The sequence below is a fragment of the Rhinopithecus bieti genome, unplaced genomic scaffold (assembly GCF_001698545.2).
Source record: "Rhinopithecus bieti isolate Rb0 unplaced genomic scaffold, ASM169854v2 scaffold_20206, whole genome shotgun sequence".
NCBI classification, from domain to species: Eukaryota; Metazoa; Chordata; class Mammalia; order Primates; family Cercopithecidae; genus Rhinopithecus; species Rhinopithecus bieti.
In genome coordinates, this window is record NW_016810187.1 from 861,517 (window position 1) to 885,869 (window position 24,353).

The following is a 24,353-nucleotide window of genomic DNA, read 5'->3' on the forward strand; positions in this document are numbered from 1 at the left end:
ATAGGAAGGCAATATCCAATGAGTGTGTTAAATTGTCTACGTTTTCCAGGAAAACTATGGAAAATACAAATATTATATATTCTCACCGTATACCAACTTTAGGCCTTTTGAAATTTGTACTGGAAAATATATTTATTTTGTCTTTGAAAAAGATAATGTAAGTCTTTAGTTGACATTTGGCTTTATTGGTTTCCAAGACCATGATGAGTTCACATTGTAAGGAAAAACATCTCAAAATATAGAAACCACATTTTATATCCTTACAGCAATGTAAATGAAAGAGCAAATTAAGAAATTCATATATTTTTTAACCACTTAGAATAATCAGAAATATTTTACATGTAGAACATACATGTGATAAAGAAGTTTGTTTATGAACATAATAGTAGGAAAATTTTACAGATAAAATGCCTCTGAAGAACATCTTTTTGATTTTCTCATGGTATAATACAATTGATTGTACTGTGATTAGCATTCATCTATAAATTCAAGTTATTTAGAGTACTCTATACAACATATTCATGCTAGAAACACAGTTCATATAACAATAATTTTAAAGAACTAATTTGTAAATTATGACACCAAATTTTATTAACAAGGAAATATCCATTAATTGACTACTACAGTAAAATTTTATAATGCTTGTGTCATGAAGAAAACCTTTCCTTTCTTTATATATTAGTTGAACTACATAGATATGCTGTAAATGTTGTTATTCATGTTATAAGAATTCTAGATTCCATTGCTTTTGAGATATGTTTCTTTTAGGAACTAAAATCAATTTAGAGTTTGATTTCTGTTTTATTTATACTGTGTTCCTGATTTTGTGGGTTTCTAAATAAAAAGATCAAACCCACTACTTTCAATATACCATTTTCTATTTACACGTTTGAGTTATAGTCAGAAACTGTTATTGGACTGCATAGTTTTCAAAAGTTTTTGGTACATTTCTGACTTTAGAAATCTGGGATAGGAATCCCTTTCCATATGCATATAGACTATTTTCTGAGCTTCTTCAAAACATGTTTCAGTGGGTTCCTGAATGTTCTTGATGATAGTCTGTCTTGTCGAACTGTCAATGTTAATCTGAAAAGTGAAATTACATGTACAGCGTAAGTAAGCATAGTTGAAAAAAAGGCACATATAATAGAAAGGTTTAATTTATTCCCTGCTCTCCTTTTCAGTGGAATAGGGTAATTTTCTTTGTAGTTTTACAGGCATCTAAGAAGATGTATAAAAATAAGCATTTTGCTTTTTAAAAGTAAATATCCAACTCCACATCCAAGAGGGACAAAAAGGAAAAATATGAGGCTCAAGGCCAGGGAAGTCTCTGAAACCGTGGCTTACTCAGGAGGACACAGTGGTTTCTTAGTAGCAGTCTACAAACCAGGAAGTTTGTAAGACAAACATCTCTTTTTAAAGAAAAGAGAAATTGGTGCTTTTTAAAAATTTATCTCCCTTAATAGTCACAAATGTTGCTTTAACTGAATATGCTCTGAAATGGGAAGAAAATGAAGAAAAGTGGATAAATAGAGGGGAGAAGTGGCTATTTCAATAAACCAAGTATTTTCCAGACAAGAGTTCTGGGGAATATGTCAACAATGTAGGCTTGCCCTGTGCGATAGAAATCTCATATACTGTCCTCTCTCTTTGTTCCCTTGACAGGACTTTTTATGTCTCATTGCCCAACAACACAGGATTCTCACATGTCTCTTCATGGAATTTATAGTTCCTGCTGGGAAGGCCAATACTTTTGCCACAGACTCCTTTTTTCTTCTTAAGTTTCCTAGAAATTAAGATAATTTAATGGGGAGAAGCTTTGGAGCCAGATAGGTCGAATTTTGAATCTTAACTTTACCACTTAACAGCTGTGTGACACTGGACAAGTTCTCAGAGTCTCAGGTTTCTTATCTGTAAAATAAGGTTAGCAATACTGAATTTACAGCATTTTAGGAGACACTGGATGTAAAGTGCCCGGCACTTATGGATGCTAATATCCATATTAGTGCCCTTGCAGGGATGAACTGATTTCCATTCCTGTCATTGTGAGGTAGTTACCTCTCTAGGGGACTGTGGCTGGATATAAATCTTATAAAGCTTCTTTGCCCTAGAAATTCTGCTCCACCGTGAGGCAATTTTCTTATAGGTTTCACAGGCCATCCAGAATTGAATATTCTCGTCACTGTGCTCCATTTTTAAATATGCTGCATAGACTACTGGACCATCTAAAAGTAGAGGAGAAATCAGTTTATTTTCATGGGTCAAAATCACCAAAAAAAAAAATCTAAGCAATACAGTTAAAACAAAGCCTGATTAAAAACTCACAAATTATTTAACAGGTAAATATTTTATATCTATCTCTATATATCAATTTTCATGTCTATCACACACTCAGAGCTAACATCTGAAGCATGCTTTGACAATGCTGATCACTGGTGAGGTCATCCCTTTATTCTGAGTCACTCAGAGCAAAACACCCAGCGGTGTGGATGAGTCTAGGACAGATAGGACAGGAGACATCAGAGAGCCCAGGAAAAGGACTTAAGCTGCTCAGGAGGATAGGGCTCTAATCATGAAGCTGACATGAAAAATCTAAGACCTCATGCCAAACTGTAGGGTAAGAGCAGGGTTTCAAATGTAAACTTGTAGGTCAAGGTCGGGAGAAAAATATCCAAGCCATGTAAAAGTGATACTCTAATTAGTTTGTACACCCTGAAGTGTTTTTCAATGTCCAATCAGAGCAGAACACAGATAGATGAAAAATTCAACTTCATATTCACGGTTTATGGTTCAAGCCAGAAATAAGGGACCAGACAAGGAATGAAAAATCAGATGTGATGCTGGAAACTATCTCAGAATCTAGTACAGGACAGGGATTATGTGCAGCGTAACCATCACATGACACTTGATGCCAGAGATTCTTATCTTCAGCTCTGATCTTAAATTGCCTTTCTGGAGTGTGGAGATAAGGATAAGCCTAGGAGGAGCTTTTCCAATTGAGACACTAATTTGTAGGTGCTAGTATTTGAAGAAGAGGATTAAGTGAGCTCTCACAAATCTAACATATTAATTGGAATCTTTGGGAGGACCAAGTATTCTCAAGGTTCAAGATACTAATTTTTTTTTTTTTAGACTAGACTAGAAAGTGTCTTGGCATATTCAAGGAATTGGATTGCTATATGATAAAACAACAATGTAACTTTCAATTTATGTTAATAGAAATGTTTGTGTAGGCACACTGAGTAATAACCACTTAGAGACTGTTAGCATAGGATATTTTGTTTACAAAAAGATGTACATAATTTAAAACAGCTTGATGAATTTGGAGATAAGTATACACCCAAGAAACTATCACCACAATCAATGCCATAAGCATATCTATCACCTCCAAAAGCATAGGATTTTGATTAACACTATCTTGGTCAGTATCATTTACTGTTATGAGAAATAATGGTAGCCAGATGGAATGGAAATGATGAGTAAGATCATATTTTCCTGGATCTTCATCTAGGACATCAGATCAAGTTTCCTAGCACTAGAAAGCCAGGCTCCTTGATAGCTTGGCTTTGTTAGCAGTGATATATGACCAAAGATAACGAAGTATTTTGTCTTCAAGCAAAAGAACTCAAATAGAAGTAGATCTATTCTAAGGAGGCATTGGGGAAAGCTGAATATAAATATTGCATTCTAGAAATACTCAAAATTGGAACATGGATTATTATTATCACATGAGCAAATACAGCCTTCAGGACATTGCATGTGAGATGGTTCAACAAGGACATAACATGAGATGAGTTAAGAGGATAGATGAGATGGAGGCATTATATAACTGTAACATAGAAAATGTTATAGATTAAATATTCCTATCCACTGTGAGGGGGATATATTTTAAGTTAGATTTCAAACAAGAAGTTGATTTTCACACCGAAGGGACTATAAGTTGTGTCTTATCTCACCATAGGCACAAAAAGGTGGGAACAGAGAACATTGATGCAGGAATTGGTAATCCAATTCCTAAAGAGATAGCTAAATGGTGGCAAACCAAAAAACAAACAAACCAATGAACAAATAACAACAACAACAACAAAAAGAACAAAAAGCTGTTTCTGGCTTAACAAGTAAAGTTGGAAGCCAATATTTATATGGTTTGTGCTTAGCTATGGAAGAGAAAGAAAATGAGATACCAGATAAAAATCTATGGATCATGGAATGAGAGTCAGTCACACAGGCTACTGGGACGGGTTGAGTGGATGAGTAGGTAGGGGTAGGAAAATCAGCTGGAAGCCAATATTAGATTCCAGGTTAGTATTCTGAATTTGTGTTTATGTTTAGTTTAATTGTATAGTAAAGTTTATAGGTTATCACTTTAGAACCAACTGTATCTGTATCTGACTTCTTTACCTTTCTTCCTGATGGATTGGAAGAAGTATCCCTGATTCTTTTTGGGCTGGCCAAATGGTTCTACAATTCTTGTCATACCAAAGTCCTTTGCTAATGAAGCCACATCACCTTATCTATCTATCTATCTATCTATCTATCTATCTATCTATCTATCTATCATCTGTCTTTTTTTCCGTCTTCATGATCTGTTTCCTCTATCTATCTCTCCGCACATAAATACACATATTATAGATCCCAAGTTGTAGTATTCTATATATACTGCATGGATATATGGTATTCTATATATACTGCATAGATATACACTATTCTATATATACTATTAAAAATATGGTATATTTCAGATACTTGATGTGGCAAATTGTAATATTGTTCCTCAGTTATTTCCTGACCTTTGTGTAGGGGGATTATACTTCCATGTCCTGTTTATATCAGCATTGGCCATTGAACTTGTGTTAGTCATAAAATACATGCAGAAGTGCCATGGACACATTCAAGCAGAAGGTTTAAGAACTATCATGTGGTTCTATTTCCCATGTCCCACAGCCACCACAAGAACAGCATATTCTAGAAAAGAGCTTCTCCTTTAGCCCGAAAGCTGGAGTGAAGACATAGAATAGAGTGGAGCTGACCCTAGCTATTGTGTATAATGAAAAAGAAGTGAACCTTTATTATTGTAAATCACTAGGATTTTCTGTCACTTGTTACCGTGTGGTGACTAGTGAAAGCTGAACTGGACTACTTGAGCCTGTCTGACATTTCAGATATAATTCTAGTGTACAGAATGAGTGGACTCATGTCATTGGCATACTTTACAGAATTCTGTCTTCATCAGGCTAATTTTTGTCTGAATATACTGCGAGTTACTCAAGCTAGCAGCTGAAAATGCATTTGTGTAAAAGTGTTCCAGGAATATTAGTAATTATTGAAGTCAGAACTGAATTGCTCTCTTTAGAATTTCCATTGATTCATACCACAAGTGAATTACAAGGTGGAAAAGCCTCTTCTAAATCGGGCAATGTAGGCTGTTCTGAAGTTTTAAATGATACTCATTCCTGAACATTATGCTCAGGAGACTGCGATTCTACTTGAGCAGAGTGAATAACCGAGAAACAACAGAATTGCTCATTTAAATTGGGAGGGTGGGAGAAATGGCTTATGTCATATATAGTGTATACTTTTTCCTTAAAAAGTGTGAGTGGTGCCTTTGGGAATCTCTAGACTGTTCTTTTAAAGCTAGTCACTAAAATTAGTATTTCTATGACACACAAGGTGACACATGCCAGCGTTCTTGATGCAGAAGGGAAATGTGGGTTTTCTCATGGCTGAGTCAGAACAGTGGCCCATCTATTCCAGAATTATTTTTTTCTGTAAGACCGCAAGGCTTACAACAGGCAGGAAATCCCAAGGGTGTACTATGTTGCAGTACCATTAGAAATGCCTCTAAACCAATTTAAAATCCATTTTATTTTCAATCTGTACCACTGGGGATAATGCATTTCATAATTCTACCATAATATGTGTGGAGTTTTACACTGAAGCTTCAGTTTTATTAAAATTCTCTGTTGTGGCTTCTATGCTGTTAATAATTTCTGATTTTTCTTCTACCTTTGTTATTAATATTAATATTATTAATATTATGAACACAGCTTAAAGAGCTGTGGGTCGTTTTTAATGCAGAAAACTTCTAGTAAAGTAATAACCACTGTTAACCATTTGATAGATTTCCTTTTATTCTTTTAATCCTTTGTTCATGAATTATTGCCTACCTAACTAGAATTCATTCATCTACACAAACACAAATACACACTGGAATGATCTTATGGGCATTATAGTATGAAAGCAATTTTGTATCATTCTTATTCTTTCATAGTTAATAGCACATAGCAAACACTTTCTCCTTTTCATTTTTAGTGATCATATAATAGTATGTTGATGGGATAGGCCATAATATATTTAGCCACTCTATTATTATTGTTTTAGATTGTTTCCCCTTTTCTTGGTTATAAGTTATCCTACATTGAATATTTTAGCTTATAAACCTTTTCATCTCTATTTTTTTAGGAAAATAATTGATTTAAAATAGTAGAATTTTAGACTGAAGATGTAATATTTTGGAGACTCTTGATACATATTGTAAAATTGCTTTCAGAAGGTTTTCATTGTTTTTCATTCCCAATGGCAGTGTCAGTGTTGACTTACTCCACCCTCTCCAATCTAATGGGGTGAAGTCAGTAACTTGTAATTGTTTAAATATGTATTTTTAAAATATAATGCTTAAACAGTTTTGCATTTTTGCTGACCATTTCTTTTTTTCCTCTGAATTCCAAATCTTTTGTCTATTTTTTCTTTTCATTGCTGGTGTTTTCTTAAAATTTTCAGATCTCTTTATATAATGAGGACACTATCTCTATTACATTTATTGCATTACCTTCTGTTCTCTTTTATGTATTATTTTTGTTTATGAATTTTGAGGTATATTTGTAAACCATCGAATCTGAAGAAGCCTCGATTCATCTATCTGATCCTGCTTTCAATTTCCTCTATGCTTTTATTAGAGAAAAATCTTTAAAACAAAAATCTAGCCACAGCCCTTTATTTATTCCCCTCAACATTTCCCATTGCCCCAGTGACAAAGGCCATCCCTCTTTGCTGTGGTTTCCTTCCATTATCCCATTCACCTGAGACCCCTTAGAGGATCAGGACTGCAGCTTATTCATCTTTGTGTATGCCTTGCCTCAACACTGCTTGCTATATAGCAGGCACTGAATAAGTACATGTCAGTTTGGACTTTTGGATCCCTCATATTTCTGTGTCTTAAAATGATTCTCTATGGCTCTTGAAAAGTGAAGAAGTAGATCCTAGTTATTCAACATCTAGGAAGCACTAAAGACCACAGGTTTATATCTGATATGATATTACTTTTTGCTTTTCTGAAATTCTGAAAGCAATACCAAAAAAAAAATGTACTAATTGAACAGTGATGTCTATACCAGGCCAGGTTCCCCCCCCACCCCCCCCAACCCCTTGCAAGGTGAAGAAGTGCATGAGAAGTTAAAGAAGGCAAAAAGTGCTAAGTGGAAATGGTAGAGGCAAGGCAGTGCAGGTAATATAAGGGTTGATGAAGGGAACCCTTCATCATGGCAACAGCAGTAGTTAGCAGAGATTAGAATAAGTGATAGTGTAGGAAACTGCCAATCACACTGTGCAGCAAAGGAGCTTGCACAGATGAAAAAAGCTGAGAGAATGACTCTGCCTTTGGAATCAGGATATACAAAAGGGAGCAGCGGTAACCATCAGTAACTTCTACTGCCTGCTTTGTGCCATGATGCTGATGAAGATGCACCAGCCCTTCATATGGTTCATGATATAGGGCAGCCTTCATTGCTTTCAGCAGTATGACAATCCCACACAGTTTAACTGGCATTTCTAAGGTGGTCTGCATGAGATTGTGATAATTTAGAAAGGGTGGAAAATAGTACGTTCCAAGATGATTTTGATCAAAAGATTAAAGCATTGTGATTCAGAGCACTTGCTTATCCGGAATGACTTAATATCTGCTCTGTGTGTGTGCTGGGGCAACCTGAACAAGCCAGAGAAAAATATACAACTATGGTCTAGTATTTGAAATCATAACTTCAGATTTTAAACAGACACTCAACACTGCCCAGTCATCCAATGAGCCTTCCACAGTATCATGGTTCTCTAAATCTGCAGAAACTATTTCATGCCTTCTCCCTTGTTATGTTAAAATATACTAACACATCTTCTCCTGAGCAATTGAGCAATCTACTGGAGACCTTGCCTCAAACTTCACTGAGAGCACAGATTAATCAGATGGATATTCACTGTCTTCTCTGCAGAAATAACCAGAGTACTTCCATCTGTACTCCTCCTTTATAACCTCCCTCCTGAGAGGCAAGTGTCCCTGTTCCTTTTTGGGATGGCCAAACAAGTTTTTTCTGGTTCTCTCCTACTTTTGATTTTTCCATCACTTTACATTCCTCTATTATTCTTATAAGTATCTCCACTCTATTCTATGTCATCAGTTTCTTCCCCGTGAATGTTGCCATCATCCTACAAATATATTGCTGTATTTCCCAAATATAACTAGTAACAATTATTGACTCAAACTTCCGGTATTGACCTCATTCTTGGTTCCAGTCAATGCTTTTTTCTCTGCAGAACTCCACAGCAAAACTTATGTCAATGATTCCCTATGCCGTGTATCACTTCCTCTGGTTCTACCTGTCTCCACCATACCCATGAAATTGCTCTTGTTGAGGCACTGTTGACTTCCATATTGCCATGTCTAGTGGTTACTGTTCCTTCCTCACCTCAGCTGACTTCTCAGCAATCTTTGATAATTCACAGCTTCCTTCCTGAAACACTCTCTTCTTTGGCTTCCACAAGAACGCACTATTTTGATAATTCTTATCTCACTTTGTGCTCCTTTTCCATCCACTTTGCTGACCTCTCTGGTTGTCTGCACTTGGAAGTAGCACACACCTAAGTTTCGTCTCTGGGTGTGTTTTCCTCTATCTGAACTCTCCCTCTCAGTGGTCTCATAGCCCTATGACTTTTGTTAGCATTTATATGCAAATTACCCCCAGCCTTGTCTTCCCCACTGAGTTCCAATTTTACCTGAATTATTGCAGCAGCTTTCTAGCTAGTCTCTCTACTTTAGTTCTATTTGAGTACATTATATTTCATATAAATAACAAGAAAATCTTTGATATTTTAATATATAAATAACAAAAAATCTTTGGTATTTAAATATATAAATAACAAAAAAAATTTGATATTTAAAAAAGTATTCGTGAATAATGTAGCATTAAATAGCATATCTAAAAGGTGTCTAACTTGCTAACATTCTTAATTTCTAATTAACTTTTGGAGTTTGTCAGAGTTCTGTTCTCAAGCTGATGGTTTTCTTGGATCCCCTTTGCCCACTAAGATGTTGAATTTAATTGTATTTTGATCACTATGACTTAATGGCTCCCCAAAACATCTCTAAACCAATTTCGGTTCATCTATTGAGAGCCAGGCTGATATATTTCTTTTTCGTGTGTGTGTCTGAGCTACATGTTGTTAAAAATAATGTTTTAATCTGTGTAAAATATGTATTGGCATATCTCAGCTAGAGCATGCATTTTACTAATGTTCTTGGTTAATGTCAACACATTTTATCTCTGGCACATTTAATATTTATATTTTTAGTTTTGTCTTACTGACTGGATGATCCATAGAATGATTTGTTTTATTACTTATGTGATTATTGAATTTTTACATGAACTTCATAGTAATATGATTTCTGTAAAGGCTCTTACCCTATTTTTGCTGGCTTTTATAAAGAGCAGTATGATGTTTTCCTATTCTCATCTTTGCTAGAGCCTTTGCTTATTCTCATGACACTAGCTTTCTAAATTGCTGATTTTAGCAAGGCAATGACCACTTGAAATCCTTGCCAAATAATTAAGCCTATTCACTTTGTTTATGAGGCTTCCAGAACTGGCACAGAAACTTACATAATATAGCTTGGTGTTTTGATCTTTTCTCACTAATATTTTTCTTGTATTTATTCATGGAACATTTATTGCATGCTCATTGGGCACAAAACACATTTTCAGTCTCTCAGGGGTTTGAAAGGTAAATGAGAGGCAAGCTGTGCTCTTAAGGAATTTATAATCTAGGGAGAAAGTCACTATATAGAAAACCCAATACACTAACTAGCTACAATGAAAAGCAGACTAAATGTTAATACTAACAAAATAGAAGATAAAGTAAAAATTTCTAAACAGTTTTCTGGAGAAAGTGGCACTTGAATTTAACTTTCAAAGATGAGCAGAGTAACTAGAGATGAAAAGGACTTTGAACAAAAGCCTGGAGCAGAAGAATCATAGATGTGCAAGTAGAAAATGAAGTGACAATCACATTGGTGGAGTGCATGTTATATGATGAGGCATAGCTACAGACAAATTTTAGAAAATGTTTTGGGTTAGGGTGCAGAGAGTATTAAATACCAAGATTTTGGACTTGGTAGGCAGCAGAGAGAAAAAGAATGATATTCAAAGACATGTACTTTATTACTATTAAAAGAAACTACCAATTATTGTGTGCCTATTAGGCATTGAGCTAGATGTTTTATATCTTACCTGCACAATAAAACTGCAAGGGTAAGTGATATCATTCTCATTTTGTAGATGAAGAGTATGAAACTCCAAGAAAGAGATCAATCTAGCAAGGTGGCAAAATGTGTGTTACAGAGGATTAGGACAAAAATTTACAATATAGTTAACTGAATATATACTTTTGCCTCTTCATCCCATTTCAGTGTTCTAAAATTGACCCAGAATATATTTGTTTAAAATTCACATTCATGCTGGCAAATTGGATTATAAGCTGTGAGAAATACCTGAAAAGTGAAAGGCAGTGGTGATTGCATCAAAGGAAGAAACTATGGCCCCAAATGCCCATTGGAAAGGCATGCTACAAAAGATGAGAGCTCAGGTGGTGACCAAAGCCTGTAGAGGTAGATCCAGCCCTAGGGATGGGGCAGAAGTAAGTGCCAGAATTGTTGATTAATGTATTTCAGCAGGAGTAACCAAGTATCTACACCTACTGCCATTACCTTCTGGGCTAGGCAGTGACAACTGAGTCCATACTAAAGAGGGCCTTGAGTCAGAAAGAGCAGATAGTGCCTCAGGAGTATGGCAACCCCCGTGAGGAATAGGAAGTACCTTGTCCAGAATAGCTACTGGTACCCCCCCACTAGTTAAAGCATGTAAGTAGCACAGCTGACTCTCCTTCATAGTCTATCGCTCTAAACAGATAAAACATTCACAGAGAGGCTAAAATGGGATCTTAAATAAAAAGATGGGTCTATAGGCAAAAATTAACAAGCGTTGAGGGGAACCAACTCCATTTTAAAAAAATACCAAATTCAACAGGAGAATTTTCTGTGACTACACCCTACATTTTTTTCTGTACCTGTCTTCTGGTTTTATCATTTTCTACAACCCGTCAGCTTTTCTGACCCCAAACGCAACTGACTATTCTCTTGAATGCACGTCCTCCTTTATTTTTCCTGCACTGAGCCCATGACTTTATATCTGTCACATCCATTGCTGATATCTCTTATTTATACCATGTTAATGTTGATACTTACCAACAACTATATACAGACCCATGTACAGTCCCACTTAAATCAGACACTGAAAAAGTTGAAACAAACTTTGGGGAGAAGTTTTAGAACATCAAGACTCAAATTTGTTCTTACTTTTGAAGGCAGCAAGAACAGTGAGGTAAGTTTTTGGTTTAATACTAACTTTAGAAGGCTATGGTATGTGTTACTATTTAAGCATATTTTCCAAGGGATTTTGTGCATATACTTGTGAAGAATAAATATTCACAGTGACTAATCTTGTTTTAATGAACACCAGAGAAAATAATAGTGGTTGACACAACAAACTATTTTCAGGTTTTCTTTTTTTAACTATGTTAGTTGCCAGTTAGAAGGCTGTGAGAAGAATAGCATACATTCATCATCTGGCACCCCCAACTTTACCTCTAAGAATGGAACTCGCTAGTTATTCAAAGATGACAGATACACAATACTCACATTTTGTAGCCATTAAATTTTCAAAAGACTGGGCCCACAGTAACACTTCCTCCAAAGTAAGGCTTTGAAAAGAAACAAAAAGCACTGATTGGGCTAAATATTCTCAAGGTTTTTGTTGAACTAAGTAAAATTATATTATCTTGAAAATGACACCAAAACATATTTACATTCTGTTTGTGTGTGGTTTTGGTTGGCAAGTTGTCTTCCTGTGATATTTTACATTTTATTTTTACTATTTAAATTTTAAAATTATAAAATTATGCAAATAGTATAGACTTGAAAATATAATTTAATAAATACTATACAGAACCATAGTCCTATAATCTCTCTATTAATAAATTACCACTATTAGTATTTTGATGTAATTTTTTAAAGTCTTTTTGTTATGTTTGTATTTGTGTGTTTTTAATCAAGAAGTAATCACATTATGTGGGTGTATACTTTATGCATTTTATGTCATCATAATTGTCTTAATCATTTGTAGTGTTATAATTTGTAATTACAAATGTATAATCATTGATAGTCATATTGTATATGGTGACTGCAAAATATGCTACAAGGGGGGCATTCCATAGTTTATTCATAATTATTCTCAAACAGCATATTGATTTTCTCTCATTTTTCACCATTAAAACTCAAATGTAGCCCAGCTGTGTTTAAGGCTTGCCATAGCCACATGATTAGAGTAATTCCAGGACACTAGCAGAAGTAGAATCAAAGCTGGTTAAGACAGGCAAATTTTTAAGGTTTTTGGTACAGACTGCCAAATTGCTTTTAAAAGGGTTATGCACTGTTTGATGCTGCCACCAGCCAAGTGTTTACCTATTTATCTATTAGAATCTTAGAGTTAATCCACAAAACCTATTTGCATGCACTCACATAATACAGTTAGTAACCCTAAAGCTACTATTTTCTCAGTCTCCTATTTGCTAGATTTTTTTTGTATCAGTTTTAATTTTTATTAAGGTGTATTATGTCAAGTTACATTTGACCTAAACAGTATAAACAAAGCCACTTACCATTTAGAAAACAGTTGTGAAAGATTCCACAATTCTGTTCATTTTGGTGAGCTTCATGAGGTGAATTGGCAAATGACTGTATTCTCAAATACATATAACTTTATACACCATGGAATACTATGCAGCCATAAAAAGAAACAATATCATGTCCTTTGCAGGGACATGAATGGAGCTGGAAGCCCATATCCTCAGCAAACTAATGCAGGAACAGAAAACCAAATACTGCCTGTTCTCACTTATAAGTGGGAGCTGAATGATGAGAACTTATGGACACATGAGGGAGAACAACATACACTGGGGCCTGTTGTAGGGTGGGGCATGGGAGGAGGGAGAGCATCAGGAATAATAGCTATTGGATGCTGGGCTTACTACCTGTGTGATGGGATGATCTGTGCAGCAAACCATCATGGCAGACATTTACCTATGTAACAAACCTGCGCATCCTGCACACGTGCCCCTGAACTTACAATAAAAGTTGGAAATAAAACAGAAATAGCCAATGTGTTTATTGCCATTCAGTTTATGGTGCATTCTTAATTGTTCTACTTTCAACAACTAGATAATTGAAGATGGCTATAGACACATGCAAGCACAGTCCATTGGCTATACCTAAAATTAGCAGCCTAAAAATTAGTGCTGCAGGAACAGCCATTGGCATTAGCAGGTTCTTAACACAATGAAGGAGGATTAGTTAAAGAGATTAAAAAATATCCTAGAACATGGAAAAATATTGAGAGTCCTTAAAAGGTCAGATATCTTTTGTTTTCTAAAAATTCAGATGGATCCTGCCAGTTTTGGATGAACTGCTTGCATCAGTACTGAGGCTTAACAGTGTACTGTGTTAAGATTGCTTTCAAAAAACATTTCCATGAAATACTATCTGAGTCATTGTTCTTTTCTCTTGTTAAAACTTTAGAAAAAGTAACCTAAAATAACCTTTTCAATCCAGTGAAATGGAAAGAACTAGGCAAGGTTTATTGAATGCCTGTGTATTCTAATCATTATATAGGGAAGAATAAAATCTTCCCTATATAAAAGATATATAAAGAATAAAGAGTAAAGAGTCATCAATGTGCTGGGAAGAATACAATCTACAACACGAGTGAAGGGTCATCAATGTGTTGGGTTAGCTTAAAATTAAGTGTCAATAATTGTTGGTAAGAGAGTTCTTTTGTCTCTAAGACTCATGAGATTTATGGGGAGAGATGATTGGAGTAATTATGGTTGGGGGTAAAGATGGGAAATAAAATTCATTTTCGATTGAACCCCATTTTTGCTTATAATTTTTTTCTGAGGCTCCCACAATTTTAATGCTGGCCTATGGCTACCCGGGTGCCTTTATTAGGATTATTTGAAATGCCATTTTTCCTGATACGAATTCTCTCTTGTGTCCCCTGTATTCTTCTGGACAGATGGGCAGTGGATACCAGATATGAAAGCATTTTAAGATACCATGATGTTGTAGGCAAAGGAATGAAGAATGTTTGGAGTCTCTGACAGTCGTAGGTTCTAATCCCAGTGGTCTACTTAATTGTCCTTGGTCTTACTTAAAATCTTCAAACCCTAATTTTATTGTCTATATAATAGGGGTAATAACATCTATCTCACAGTGTTATATTGAAAATTAAATTAGCTCATGAATGCCAAGCACCTATTAAATAACTGTTATCTGGCAGCTTTCCATGAATGTGATTTTTTATCTTTTTGGTCTTCCCCTTTTCTCATGGTGAGTCTATAAGGCAGATAGAAGACATGCAAGCTGAGACAGTGTTCCTCTATGGGAATCATTAGAAGACAGGAGAGCTGTCCCTTAATTAGCAAGTTATATCTTTGAACTTGGATGCACTTGTGCAGTGCAGTAGCCTTCATTGATCATTTAAAATGCTGAGCTTTGGGTCTTACTATCTCTTTGCCCACTGTTGCAGTGTCCTTCTCCTTGCCACACAGTAGCTTGTAAGCCTTTGTGGACATTTTGGTATTTTAGTGAAAGAGCATACATGCCAGGGGCTCTGACCATACAGAAAGGTGTGGCCAGAACTGAGGACTGGACATGGACTAAGTTAGGCACTCATGGTTAATCTAACAGGAGTTCTCAACTTGGGAATTCTTTGAGGTGAGCAAATCCAAAGCAATGGCCTGTTACTCTTCTCAGGCATTATTGTTTTCACTGTTCTCATCCAAATGGCTGCATTTTGAGTTATGGCAAAGTGTGGAGGAAGAGACTTGGGAGCTTGGTAAACATTTGATTCCTCCTCCAGTCTCACCTTCTTTATCTAGGGATGAAACTTTCTGGCACTTCGTATGTGGAGGGTTGTAACCAAGAAAATATTTTGGATTGAAGAATATCATTTTAACACAAACAATATTCTTTGTTTTTTAAAAAGAACAGAGACTATTCATAATATATTCTAAAGCATTTAACTTGCTGAATTCTCGGGTAAACCATGAATAATGAAAACAAGAATCTTAGTAACACATGACTGCTCTTCTGGTGAAATGACTCATGTGTAAATGCAAATTTTACTTTCTGAACAAAATATGTTACAATAGCAGTTTAATAAATATGTACCTATTTATCATCTGATAAATATGCTTTACACTTACCATAGAAACTTAAATGCTACTTACTTTGAAGGGGGCCTCTTAGATTCATCTCTGCACATCTTACAAATCCAACAATTCCGCCTGCTCATTTTTCTAAGGAAATACAGTATATATTTGTATAATTTGGTCATTTAAAATAATTATATATTAGAGTCAGTTTCTAAGGAATATACAATATTATAAATCATAAAAAAGGATGGGTTCTTGAAGTTAATGGAATACAATCACTGGGCGAGTAGGGAGGAGAGAGGAGAATAAAATGACTCATCTCTCATAAATATTTTATAAAAATACATGTGCTTAGATTTGTAAATGACTTTACTCAACCAGCCTAACTATTTATCAAACAATGAAGTTTAAAAAATACCAATCTCTGAAAAAGATCTTTTCATTTAGAGCTTACTGATAATGAATTTACCAACTCCGAAGGAAAGGGACAATTTTATTTTATTTTATTTTATTTTATTTTATTTTATTTTATTTTTTTGAGACAGGGTCTCACTCTGTCACCCAGCCTGGAGTGCAGTGGCATGATCATGGCTCACTGTAGCCTTGACATTTCTGGTCTTAGGTGACCCTCCCACCTCAGCCTCTAGAGTAGCTGGGACTACAGGCATGTGCCACCATGACTGGCTAATTTTTGTGTATTTTTGGTAGAGAAGGGGTTTCACCACATTGCCCAGGTTGGTCTCAAACTCCTGGGTCCAAACAACCTGCCCACTTCAGCTTCCTGAACTGCTGGGATTGTAGGCATGAGCCACTGTGCCCGGCCACAATTCTTGTTTTTAGAAAGCTCTCTCAATGTATTGAAAAAGAGCCTCATTTTAACTGGACAAGTAAAATAGTGTAAATAGCCAAATAAAAAATAAACTACTTTCTGAGTGAATTTTAAGGGTGCTGCTTATCTGGTTTTATCTACTCTGGGCACAGTAACTTTGACTTTAAAATTGAGTTAGAGTTTATTCATCTTGGGCACCTTTACATAACAATACATGTCATAGAAGGTTTTTAACTCAGGACTTTAAAAAACAACTAACAAATTTGTTAAGAGTTATTAAATATACATTTTAAAGCTAGAAATGGTTTACTGAACATATATGCATACATATATAATGAATTATTAAGGGTAAGCAGTGAATTTTTATATCAGTCTTTACGATTCATTCAAAAGTCTATTGAGTACTTGTTATGTGCCAAGTTCTGATTGCCTGTGATCAATATACATGTTGTCTCTCCTCTTTCTGTCCTCACTGACAAGCAATTAAAATACATGTGATGAGCCAGGCACAGTGGCTGATACTGGTAATCTCAGCACTTTGGGAGGCTGAAGGGGGAGGATTGCTTGAGCCCAGGAGTTCTAGACCAGCCTGGACAACATGATGAGATTCTGTCTCTACAAAAAATAAAAAAAAATTAGCTGGTCATGTTGACTCGTGCCTGTAGTCCCAACTACTTGGAATGCTGTTTGATCCCAGGAGATGGAAGATGTAGTAAGCTGTGATTGCACCACTGTGCTGTAGCCTGGGCAACAGAGTGAGACCCTGTCTCAAAAACAAATAACAACAACAACAAAAAGACCCCAACATGTGATGGGGGCTTGGATACAGGAAGTACAGGGGTTGTGAATATGCCTAGGAGGAGAACCTAACTAGACTTGAGGGGTTAGTGAAGGCAGCCTAGTTAACTAATATCTGAGCTGGAACCAGCAGGATATGCACGAGTGTGCTGAGTGAAGGAGGGGCAACTTGAGCAACGATTAAGAGGCAATGAGTTATGTCCCACTGAGGAAATAAAAGGAATTTAGGCTCAGCACTGTGGCTCAGGCCTGTAATCCCAACACTTTGCAAGGCTGAGGCGGGAGGCTCTCTTGAGCCCAGGAGTTTGAGACCAGCCTGGGCAGCATAGAGAGACCCTGTCTCTCCAACAAAAAGAAAAAACAATTAGCTGGGCATGGTGGTGTGCACTTGTAGTCCCAGCTACTCAGGAGGCTGAGGTGGGAGGATCATTTGGGCCCAGAGGGTTGAGGCTGCAGTGTGCCATGATCACACCATTGCACTCCAGTCTGGGTGACAAAGAAAGACCCTGTCTCAAAAGAAAAAAAAAAAAAGAGTAATTATGTTACCACATTAATTTAGAGTGTGGCAGACAGAGTGAGAGAGTGAGGTGAGAGGCATAGAGAGTTAAGATTGAACCAATAATCATGTTTTAAAATGTTCACTGCAGCAAGAAAGTGGTGGGAGAATTTGTAATGCTAGGCGGAGGCCGAGCATGTTAAGCCATACAGGCCATGAATTTCACAGTGAGAAGCTGGGAAATCATTGCAGGATTTAAAATTCAGAATAGACATGTTAAGACTTGAAGTGGGTTTGTGAGTAGAATGAATTACAGTGTGGCAAGAGTGTCATCAGGGAGACCAGTTAGGGGGTGACTGCAGGAGTTCAGGTGAGGGATGATTAGGAAGGTGGCAGTGGAGATGGAGGGAAGGAGAGAGATTTTAGACATTTTGGAGGAAGAACTATTAGAACATGTTGACCCATTGGATATGGAAGGTGAGACAGAAAGAGAGAACAAGTTGAGGTTGAGAGATTTGGCTTCAGGATAAAGGTGGGTTATTTTCATAAAACACATAAGAGGAGCCCCCCGCCCCACAAAAAAATGACGAGATGTTCCAGGAAGACAGTGTGAACTGTAAAAAGCAGACAGCCCAATATGAGTTTCTGAACACAAACATTTAAGAGAAAGGCTGTGTAAAAGGAGCTTGCATGAGAATAACACAGTATCACAGAAACCAAGGAATGAGTTTATCAAAAAGGAAAGAGTGGCCAATGGAGTGTTAAAAGCTGGGAAGCTATTAAGAGAGCAAAGGATCAAAAAATGTCAGATTTGTTCACAAGATGCTCATTAATGACCTTGCTGAGAGTGGTTTCAGTGGAGCAGGGAGGACAGAAACAAGAAGGAGGAAAGCAAGAGAAAATGAAGCCCAGGACAAATGAAAGGCTGCTTGTAATTTCTGTTTGCCCTCCTTCCTTCTCCTCCTTCCTCCCTGCTTTCCTCTTTCCCTTCCTCCCTCCCTTTTCCCTTCTCTCTCTCTCTTTCTTCTTTCTTTCTTCTTTCTTTCCTTATCTCTTTCTTTCTTTCTTTTCTTTCTTCTTTTTATCTTTCTTCTTTCTTTCTTCTTTTTCTCTTCTTTCTTTCTTTCCTTCCTTCTTCCTCTTCCTTCCTTCCTTCCTTCCTTCCTTCCTTCCTTCCTTCCTTCCTTCCTTCCTTTTCTTCTTTCTTCTTTGTTTCCCCTTTCTTTTTCCCCTACCTCCCTCCTCCCTCCCTCCTCCTCCTCCTCCTTCCTTCCTTCCTTCCTTCCTTTTCCTTCCTTCCTTCTTCTTTCTCTTCTTCTTTCTTTCTTGAAAGCTGTTGATAGATGTAATAATGACAGAGAGGCAGACTCTTGTCATTTGACCATTCTGGCCTGCATGTCTCTCTAGGAGGCATTGTTACAATAAGTCAAGTTTACAATGTGAGTGACATACTCTAAAGTTGGCAAAAGGTACATAGACAGAGGTTGAAAACCCAGAATAAACAAGGAAAACCAATAGAATTTCAGGTTCCTGAAGAAGGAAGAGGGGCTAGAATTCAGAATGTGGGAGCTGAGACATTGGAGAAATGGAAATACAGGAAACAGTTACTATTCTCTTGTAACTAGTGAAAATATAGGTATAGATTCAAGTTCATTTGGAGGTTTGGGGATAAGAATATATGGGAAATGTGGTCTGATTAACTTCATTTTCTATGTAGGTCTCTACTGTAAGTGAGGAGGACCAAGAAGGAGCAATAAAGTTATTTGTATCTATAGGAAGGAAGAAAATGGAAAGGGAATAGATTAATTCACTTATTAGGACTCTTCTGATTGCAAATAGAGATTCACAAGACTTAAGCAAAAGGGAGAGTTTATTAAAGGGATATGTTTGTGTGTGTAGTTAGGTTCTAGATGACCTTAAATACCAAACTAAAGCTGTTAGACTATTTTGTTAGTAGAAGTAATCCACTGAGGTCTTTAAAAAGCAGTGTGATAAAATAAAACCTTTTCTAGAAAGATAAATCTGACTGAAAATAATCAACACTGACATTAATTGAGACTAAAAAACTGTTACATTGACTGGCTCTCAATAGCTAGTCCTGTGTGTAATTGTACCTTGAACTACATTAGTTCAAATTTCCAGCTACTTAGTTTGAGTTTCAAGATTCCTTATCTCTGTGATCACCTATAAAATGTAGTTACACAGTGACTCGCAGCTTATCTTCTTTTTTTTTCTTTTCTTTTTTTTTTTTTATTATACTTTAAGTTCTAGGGTACATGTGCATAACGTGCAGGTTTGTTACATATGTTGGTGTGCTGCACCCATCAACTCGTCAGCACCCATCAATTCATTATTTATATCATGTATAACTCCCAATTCAATCCCTCCCCCCTCCCCGCTCCCCATGATAGGCCCCAGTGTGTGATGTTCCCCTTCCCGAGTCCAAGTGATCTCATTGTTCAGTTCCCACCTATGAGTGATTTAGCAAACTATCACAAGAAGAGCTTATCTTCTAAGTAGGAGGACAGGAAAACATTTACTTCCTTCACATGTCTCCTTTGTAAGTATAATGAGTCATCCCTGTCTTATGCTGAGACTTGACCTCTCCCTTACCGTCTATTTTTAACAATAGTTTTTGTGTCCCACTGTCTTCTCACTTGATCTATTGGAGCTATGTGTACACATTTTCAGACCTTTTATTGTGGTGATTTCTGTAACTCAAATGTATGTCTATTAATGGGTTATCATATTTTCTTTTATAAATTTAATGAAATTGGCAAAAGCAGAATGGTCTTAGTATGCAATACTCACTAAGGTCTGAAGTATAGTGAAGGTAAAGTAATTTCTGGATGCAGTAGAGTTTAGGGGGTTTCCACAGCTCCTGCGAGTTGACAGAGTATATTCAAATAGTTCTGGGGTCTGAAGCCAGACAGACATGTGCTTGAGGTCAGGCTCTTATTAAGCTGTGTGACCTTGGGCATATTAATTAAACCTCAGATTTTCATTTCCTTTTCCTTTTCTCTAAAATGGAACTGTAAAGATTAAAAAAATTGCAAGTATGCAAAAGTTTTCTGTTCCAGTATATTCGATTTTCCTTCAGCTACTTGCATGCTCTTACTCAGGAAATAGTTCCTAAGTTCTTTTGTATGTACCAGGAAACATATATTCTGTTAGACTGCATTTCTTCCTCTTTTAAAATTTCATCCCAGATCTCACAAGTTTTCCCCATTAACTTTATTCATTCTTCAACATGTCAACATATAATCTGCAAATCCTCCTTCTCTTCATTTTTGTTGTTTCCGTGTTTCTATATTTCTATTGTTCACACATTATTTTAGTGGCTGAGTCCCAGCTTCAGAATTAATTGGGTCTACAACAGGGATTCACAGACATCTGGGTGTGTGTATCACACTGATGGGTTGGGGCTGCCAGAAGAGCTCAGGCATGCTTGAGTGTTAGAGAAAAAAGGGGCAAGAGGACAGCCCAGCCACAGCTTCCCATTAAATGCAGTTATTCAGGTTGTTCTCTCTATGGAGATGCCTGGTCCAAAAGGAGAGAGAAGGTTGAGATCCACTCAGACTCCCCTAAGTCTTGGCTTCACAGCCAAGTGGGGCTTCATCCACATGGTGAAAAGCTACTTTTAAATAATTCCAGCAAAACTCTGTGTACACCAATAGCAGCCCTGTGCTCAGCTACATGACTGATTCAGTGAGGGTTCCTTGGTCCAAGCAACTTATTAGTTAGGTGACATTGAAAAATAAGCAATATATATAGATATAATGTTATTTATATTTCTGATTTATCTATTCCTACTAGATTTTAAGTTTCCTAAATTGTTACATTCGAATGTTACTTGATAATTACATATAAGTAGTTGTTTATATGTTAGTTAGAATTTTAAGTCAAACATTTACAGATTTATTAAATTATGGAATACAAATAGAATATAATGTCATAGAAGTATCAATGATTAAATTGCAGAAAATATTTAGTGACAGAATTGTGTATGAGATGTGTTATGCGTAGAAAAAATAGACCATAAGAGTTGTTATACATGGAATAAATAGACCATAAGATGTTCTCTGGTGTTCCTGTCCTTTAGGAAATGGGACTGGAGACTGGACGCTGTCCCATTGACTAGAGTTCTGCTCCTGTGCCCAGAGCCTGGTGCCTTCCTGCCTATATTGTAAGATTTCTGGAACTGAAAGTCCATCCGCATGTCTGTGTTTCTCTCTATTGATTACTGCTGGATTCACAAGCACCATGTACCACCATTGTGTTGGAATATCACAGAACTCCCCACCCCCCAACTTTGCTCTCTATGTTGAAACAAAGAGATAAATTCACAAATACTTAACCCAGCTTCAGGTTAAAAAGGTCATATTGACCACCTGAGTTTATTATCTCTTCCAACCCAAAACACTAGTAATATTATAGGAAAGGAACACGCAAGACTTAAACATGAAGGAAAAAGGACATTAAACGAGAGGAAAAATAATGACAAAATATTTTAAGGTAATTTTGGAAGATGGAAGGCAGATGCTCAGAAGTAGAAATTAAAATTCTCATACCTCTAAAATGAGAAGAGAAAAGGCAGCCTTAGAATATCATCTGACAAAATAAGAAAATATAATTCACAGTCTGAGGACAAAGAATTTGCAAAATAACCAGTGGTTTAAAAAGAAGTATCTACAATCCGACATTCAACAATATTTATCACTAAATAATACATCTCAATCAACAGTTTAATAGCACCAATATAGCGTGGCAGAATGAAATCCTCTCACATTTACAAATGAGAACTTCTAAGAAATATTCTTGGTAATTCCATAAAGGGTACATTCTAATTTTTTGTAAAAGTAAAGTTCTTTAGGATAAGGATTTGATTAAAATATCCTATCGATAAATGTATTTTGTTAGTTAAATCCAACCAAGGGCATCTTTAGTTGTACCCTTAAAATTAGAGTTCAAATAGTCAATACTGATAAAATAAAATTAACTTTAAATGTTTTATAGAACTACATATCTACTTTGGCAAAAACAGGATTCCCAGTGAAAGAGTGATCTAAATTGGTCTGACATAGAACTGATTAAATTGTGGATAAACTCACCAAGCTTCAAATAAACAATGATCATTTTTTTCTCATGTTGGTGGTATAATATGTGGAAACATTCCATTGACCTAAAAATAAAATAATAACAAAATCAAACAAAACAAAAAGATTATTGTGTGCTTCCCGGAGAATGCATATTTGGCAAATATTTGTATAAATACTCTTAAGTTTTAAGTAAATACTTTTTCCACCTCAGAAATGCTGGATTATGGTTGTTCCTGTTTTTTATTTATTAACTCTTTATCTAAAATTGTTTTAATTTCATGACTTATTATAAAAATTTCTTCACTGTTTTATTTGTATTTTCCATTGCTCTTTATTTAAATAATCCATATTTATCTTAACATTGTGTATTAATTTGCTTTTCTTTTTTGTTTTCAATACCCTCTTGGTAAAACTAGCATGTACTTTTACAATAGAAACATAGAGTGTTTAGAACAAGTTTAGGTCTCCATGATGATTTTGCCTCCACTGTTTTCTCCTGATAATTATTTAAAAGAAATACGTTTCACTGATAGAATTGAATTCTCAGACTGATTATAAATGCATTGGTGATGGATTGAGTTGTATTAGCAGTATGCCAGAAATAGATTTGTTTCCTCCATTTTTTAAATGAAATCTTAAAGTATCATGAAAACATGAAAATAAATAAATGTTCTAAAAGCAATTCTGTCTGTTAACATATATCTGCATTTAAATATGTTTCTTTATTTTATGATATAGCATGTTACAGAAAATTTAGTAAAATTTGGAACAATTTACATTTTAGCGAGACTTTGTTTACACAGCATACAAATTTCTTGTCCTTTAAAAAATGCAAGAAATTAGTGCATAGTTGCACTTAAGCATAACATAAAAGAATAAAAAAATTCTACAAAATCAAGATTAACAATGTTTCAGATAAACCTTACAATAATCCACACCTAGGTTCAGTATAGCTAATAAAGTGATGAAACTAATAATTTGGTAATGCATGATTTTTGAAACAATTCATAAATGTCTGATTTTGTAATATATTTGTATCTAAACATATAAAATGAAAAACATTTAAAATGAGGATATACACAAAAAATATTTAAAATAAAATAATATGCTTTAAAACTGTAGTATTTCCTCTATTGCCCAATTTAAAAGATTCATTTATATAGTGAGTGACTGTAAGTTTTGTTTTAAATATAGAAAGCCAGGCAAAAGAATATGTGTTTGTTTGTTTGTTTGTTTTTTCTTAGAAAAACCTCTGCTGACACTCCCAGAAGTTCTACCGATGAAATCGGCATCTTCTAGTCATTTATATCAAACCAATAGTCTTGTATTTATCAACTATTTTATAGAATCTCATACTTACAAATATATCCTGTCGAGCAGTCCACCATGCTAAATTTTATCTCCTCTTTGTTATGATCCGTTTGAAATCAGGTTCTGAAATTTTATGAGACACCCAGCATTTTATTTTTCCCAAGGTAAAAGGATTTTACTGTCTCTGTAATTACCTTCGATGGCACTCTGGCCTCAGTATGAATGTTCT

General features: G+C 35.7%; 1 protein-coding gene across 2 annotated transcripts; it reads right to left on the reverse strand.

The window, feature by feature from the left end:
* Nucleotides 1–113: 113 nt before the first annotated feature.
* RGS13 (regulator of G protein signaling 13) lies at nucleotides 114–24,353 on the reverse strand. Of its 2 annotated transcripts, XM_017891605.1 has the most exons (7): nucleotides 24,174–24,353; nucleotides 22,826–22,896; nucleotides 22,286–22,325; nucleotides 15,667–15,735; nucleotides 12,020–12,081; nucleotides 2,059–2,225; nucleotides 114–1,086 (listed from the first exon to the last, which is right to left on the reverse strand). In XM_017891605.1, exons 4-7 carry the CDS (start codon nucleotides 15,729–15,731, stop codon nucleotides 901–903), a joined length of 480 nt encoding a protein of 159 aa, XP_017747094.1. In that variant the 5' UTR covers nucleotides 15,732–15,735; nucleotides 22,286–22,325; nucleotides 22,826–22,896; nucleotides 24,174–24,353; the 3' UTR covers nucleotides 114–900. The 2 variants fall into 2 exon arrangements, with proteins under 2 accessions (XP_017747094.1, XP_017747095.1); XM_017891606.1 differs by lacking the exons at nucleotides 22,286–22,325; nucleotides 22,826–22,896; nucleotides 24,174–24,353 and adding an exon at nucleotides 20,526–20,626 and having other exon boundaries at nucleotides 165–1,086.